The sequence below is a fragment of the Haplochromis burtoni genome, unplaced genomic scaffold, assembly GCF_018398535.1.
Source record: "Haplochromis burtoni strain Fernald_Lab_line unplaced genomic scaffold, NCSU_Asbu1 Contig_21, whole genome shotgun sequence".
Taxonomy (NCBI): domain Eukaryota; kingdom Metazoa; phylum Chordata; class Actinopteri; order Cichliformes; family Cichlidae; genus Haplochromis; species Haplochromis burtoni.
The window spans coordinates 3,790,318-3,795,971 of NW_024582382.1; the positions used below are offsets into that span (position 1 = coordinate 3,790,318).

At 38.9% G+C, this 5,654-nt stretch overlaps 1 protein-coding gene across 1 annotated transcript; it reads left to right on the forward strand.

Moving 5' to 3' along the window:
• The first annotated feature begins 611 nt into the window (after positions 1–611).
• nr5a5 (nuclear receptor subfamily 5, group A, member 5) lies at positions 612–5,039 on the forward strand. The gene is made up of 7 exons (XM_005939865.3): positions 612–852; positions 1,607–1,722; positions 2,000–2,141; positions 2,405–3,162; positions 3,343–3,462; positions 3,557–3,704; positions 3,795–5,039. The coding sequence occupies exons 1-7, from the start codon at positions 753–755 to the stop codon at positions 4,040–4,042; spliced, it is 1,632 nt and encodes a 543-aa protein (XP_005939927.1). The 5' UTR covers positions 612–752; the 3' UTR covers positions 4,043–5,039.
• The last annotated feature ends 615 nt before the right edge of the window (positions 5,040–5,654 follow it).

The window sequence follows — 5,654 nt, forward strand, 5'->3', positions numbered from 1 at the left end:
TTTTTTTTCTCCCCCCTTCTCACCGTCTCTTCTCCCCTTTGGTTTTCTTTCTTTCTCTCCCCCTCTTTCTCTCATTCATTCCCCCTGTCCTATTTCTTAAAAAGAAAAAAGTTAAATAATTCTGTTGATACTCTTTTAAATAAATATTGCTCATAAAGGCAATAAAGGCATAAATTCCTCCTTATTCTTTTAATTTAGAATACATCTTTGCATAGAATTATCAATGCATTCTGCTGGTAAAACCTGTGTAATTATATTTCCATGTCACTGCAAATTCATTTTGAGTCTTTTATATAACACTGACTCTAGCATCAGATTTTCATTCACCCAAACCCTACATTATCAGCTCAGAATTACAAGTATAATGGAGGGAATGACAAATAAAATCAGAATGTCTGTAGTTTGAATAAAGTGATTATGTGTACTAAATGATTCTTATCAGGTGAGCTCAGAGTACCTTAATGATACTGACATGATTTCACTACAGGAAGATTCCAGCAGGTGGCTATTTGACTTATCAACCTATGTGAGGTTGATTGGCTTGCTTGCTGACAGACTAGCTGGTAGGAGTGCCAATCAGGAGAGGTTTTATGACACTCACTATAGATCGAAGTCCACATGTAGGCCTTAAACAAGATCAGTCCACAGCCGCTGGTTGGGCCTGCTCACCTGCCACCTGCAGTGTCTGCGGTCTCCTGATCTCTGCTACAATGAAGTTCAAACTGGGCTGAGTCCATGTCCCACTTATCAAAATGGACCTACCAGGTTATCACCTACAGCAGCACCAGCCTCTTGTTCACCACCCTGGTAACTATCAAGAGGATTTGATCAATTTGGAGGGATCATCAACATGTGAGTACTAGACGAAAGTGGCTATGGGTCAATAGTGAACTGGTATGTAGGTGTCAATAGATATATTTTAAAAATGTTGTGTGAAACTACCTGTGTTAAAAAGTTCATACTTTGAAAGTTGAAGCAGGTTTTAACATTGTCTGTAAATGTATATTATGAAAAACAGTAGTCACTTTCATTTGAAAAAACACATTTAGAATAAGAAAAAACCCAAAAAGGTTTTAAAGTGGTTCCCAGAAGATTCCCTTCGGTCATAGAGGAGATAGAGAGAATAGTTCTGGATATTATGTAAGGGTCATATCTGTGATCATAGTCAAGCAAATCAAGCCCAGTGATAAGGTACTGTCTACAGCAAAGCGATGGTCCTGCCCACTGTTCTTTCAGCAGCTGGACAATAAACCCTGTTAGATGACACTTTTACACTTCAGCAGCACAGCATTCTAGTCTCTTTAGCCACTCAGGATTTACAAAATTCTAACTCATGTCTGATTGCTAATTATCCTCCTGTTTTAGATGACTTGAAATATTATACTTGGCATGGCACACATGATTCCTTGCAACCTTACCAAGTATACTAATTTCCAACATATTATATACATCACATATTTGATATGAAAAGTGTATTCAGTTTAAGCAGTAGCTTTGCATATCATTGAAACAAAACATTGTTTAAAAAAGAAGAAGAAGAACACCCTCAAAGGGTGAAGTTTGTGTCATAATGTAAATCTTTTCATTAAATATTACTGGTCCTCAGCTCAGGAGCAAAAGACAGAGGCAGAGAGTAGACTGGACTCAGAGGACAGCTGTCCTGTCTGTGGAGACAAAGTGTCAGGATACCACTATGGACTTCTTACCTGTGAGAGCTGCAAGGTAAAGGATAAGGTTTGGGCAGTGCAAAATATGCATTCTTTTATGCCACCAAAAGTCATCTTAGCTTTGTTAACTGCAAAACCAAAGTGACTTATGAGTCCACAATAAATAACACATTAATGGTTTTGCAGTAAACACCAGGTAGCTATAATCTGGTACTACAGATGTATTAAGAGATACATATGTCCCATAGTTCTACGACGATAATGATGCACATGTAGATATCTATGGTTTTGTGGTGTGCATAAAGGTTCCCTCTCTCTCATTTTCTTTGCAGGGCTTCTTTAAACGTTCAGTGCAAAACAACAAACATTACACCTGTGCAGAGCAACAGAGGTGCCCCATGAGCCTTTCTCAGAGAAAACGTTGCCCATTCTGCCGCTTCCAGAAGTGTTTAGCTGTGGGTATGAAGAAGGAAGGTACACCAAATTGCCACCACTTCATTCACAGCTAATTTGTAGACCATTCAGTTGCAACAGGCTTTCTCTTTCACTGATACGCAAGGTTGTTTTTTTTGCCTCCCTTGAGACTTATCTAAGAACTCATAAAGCAGTGCTGACCCAGATTGTAAATTATGTAAATGATTGCAAACTCTAAATGGAGTGAGACTGTAATTTTTTAAAGATGATCTTTTACATATTTTTGTTTATAATTAAATATTTGTTTGATGTTCTCTCATCAGCGGTCAGAGCAGATCGTATGAGAGGAGGCAGGAACAAATTTGGGCCCCTCTACCGCCGGGACAGACAAATGAAACAGCAAAAGGTGTATCACCAGTCAAACACTGATCCCTACAGGATTAAGGTAGAAACTGGACAAATACATGGTCCCCACGCTCTAAATGACCTCCAGGTGGTAACCAGCTGCATCAGTCATCCATTAACTTCTGAAGCTGTTAATCAACCCCACATGTATACTTCTTGCATGGGGCAGTCAAGTGAACCCATGTCTCTGGACTGCACTGTGAACACAAACAGAGGTCTTACTCCTCCATCCCTGCCTTACCCTGGACTGTACCACTGCACTTTCCCTGGACACCCTGAGGAGAAGTTGGAAGTGCCTTTTGGCTACAGCCCAGTTCCTGTAAACTATACAGTGGATTCAACCCCAAACAGCTCATTCACACCAAGAAGTACACTAGAATCATCGCCCTCTTCAACAAAAAGCTTAACCACTCCTGTATCCCAGGCTCCCACACAAACACCAACCAACCCTCTATCATCAGCGCTTACACCTAACTTCTTAAGCCAACTGCTGGAAGGGGAACAGGATGAGAGCCAGCTGAATGCCAAAGTTCTGGCCAGTCTTCAGAGAGAACAGGCCAACCGAGGCAAGCACGACCGTCTGAATACATTCAGCATTATGTGCAAAATGGCTGACCAGACTCTGTTTTGCCTAGTGGAGTGGGCCAGAAACAGTTCCCTCTTTAAGGAGCTGATGGTGAGGAACCATTAACTCATGGGATACACATGAAATTAATAACACTTTTCTAGCGATACAATGATTAATTAGCTGTTAGAGTAGATCTATCCCATTTGTTCCTTAACATGCATGCGTCCTTAATTGAGGCCATCCAGTATAATCTTTAATTTGCAAATACACACAAAATCTTTCCAATAGGTGGAAGACCAAATGGTGCTGTTGCAGAGCTGTTGGAGTGAGCTGCTGGTACTAGATCACTTATGTAGACAAGTGACGTATGGCAAAGAAGGCTGCATATATCTGGTCACAGGACAACAGGTTTCTACTTTAAAATGCTGCATTCTTACATTTAGAAATGTTTCAAAGAAATGAAAGTAATAATGAGCACATTCTTTGTCTTATTCTGATGCAGATTGAGGTGTCAACCATCATTTCCCAGGCAGGAGTGACACTGAGTAGCCTGGTATCAAGGACCCAAGACCTAGTAACCAAACTTAAGGCACTCCACTTGGACAGACACGAGTTTGTCTGTCTCAAATACCTGGTGCTATTTAACCCCGGTGAGCAATTTTCCTCGAAGACACATATCCAATGTAGCTTTTGTTCAACGTTAATTATGTTTGTGTTGTGTGGGTTTTTTTCTGCTCTAGATGTGAAGTCAGTGCATAACCGCAGGCAGGTAGAGCAAACTCAAGAGCGAGTCAACAGGGCGCTGATGGAGTACACTCAGCAAAATCATCCAGGACATTGTGACAAGTTTGGCCAGTTGCTTCTTCGGCTGCCTGAAGTTCGCAGCATTAGCTTGCAAATTGAGGACTATTTGTACCAGCGCCATCTTCAAGGAGATTTGCCCTGTAACTCTCTACTTACAGAGATGCTGCACACCAAGCACAGCTGAGAAGATGATATCACTTGTGGTACCAGAGTGGCCACAGTATGCTGCTGTAAAGTTGGTACGTTCTTTTCTGCCTTCCACATTCACCTTTCCATTACTTTTTATGATTGTTGAAAGGAAGGGAAAAAGCTATCTATCACAGATCATCAGTGCAAAGAAGTATTTGCGTACCCATGCAATGCTTTGGCCAAGTCTATTGCCTGCAGTGTTACCACAGCCAAATAGCTCATCAGTTTCTTTAACAGTATTCTTGAGAAATGTGAGAACCAAGCACTAACGTGTTGCTTTTAGTAATCAGGAAGAGCTTAACTGTCTAAAGAGGAAAGAAAAATGCATCAATAAAGTTTTACATTTTTACACAAGTCTCTGTGTGTACTTAAGAGGAAAATTATGACATATTGGTGCTATTTTCTCACTATTACGCAAAGAAACTTCTTTCCAGCTGATTTTACCTTTAACAATTTTTTCAATTATTACTGCTCCAAGTACTACAATAAAAAACAAATGAATGTGGGAAAGAAACATGAAGATGAAAAAGAAGATGTAGATGATTTAAAATGGATTTTATTCATCTGGTTAAGTTGCCAAAGAAGTCAGTTAAGTCCGTTTATGGAATGAACATTTATAGTGTGCTGGCACAGATCCAAAAACAAGGGAAAGAAAACCAATGTTATGACAACTTCTATGAAATGACTACATGACTTATAACCTAAACCAAAAAAAAGAAAGAAAAACTAAAGGAAAAAAAAAGGATAACCTGAAACTAAACATCAAATGCACCGTCTAAATTAAAGCAAATAAATACACTTCTCAATGATAAGGGGATTTCTAGGGGTGAAATTGCACTGAATCAAGAAAAGAAAAAAAAAATAAAAGGCTGTTAACTACCAAATACTAGTTTTAACAAACACATAAATACAAAAGTCCACCAATTCCATTTGCACTACTCCTCACACACAAATTTATCATTTATTTCCTAATCACTGTTTAACATTATTTTATATCAGTAATGGAATCTCATTCAAAAACACATTTCTTGCAGGCAGTGGTTTGAAAAGAGAGAGAGAGAGAGAGAGAGAGAGACAGCTGAACCGCAATAGCTGTTGACAGGACAACTAAAAAAAAACTAAAAAAAAAAAAAGATAGAGGGCTAATTCGCCACAGGTTTTTGTAGTGATATTGACCTCATAACAAGCAATTCCAAGGTCTTAGAAGTGTGGACACAAGCAAAAAAAGAAAAAAAGCAGTTCGGCATTTTACATTCCTCCAGTTGCACATGGAGTCTCTAGAGACTGTGGGGTAGATGAGGGCTGTTACAGTCCGGAATGATCCTTCATCAAGAAAACCTACTGTTTATATGCCAAGACACATAAACAGGGAAATAAAATAATAGGAAACAGACTCATAGTGACCTAAAGGATTTATTCATCCCAAGACAAACTGTTTCAAATTCTATTCATTCTCATTCACTCATTCGCAACTCAAACATACATCTCACTTATACTTTGCAGCAGGCTAGCTTATTCATAGCTTACAAAGGTCAACGTTTTACAAATCATTGTCAAAAAAAATCAAATTAATTAGCATTCAGTATATATTAAATTATCATTGATTA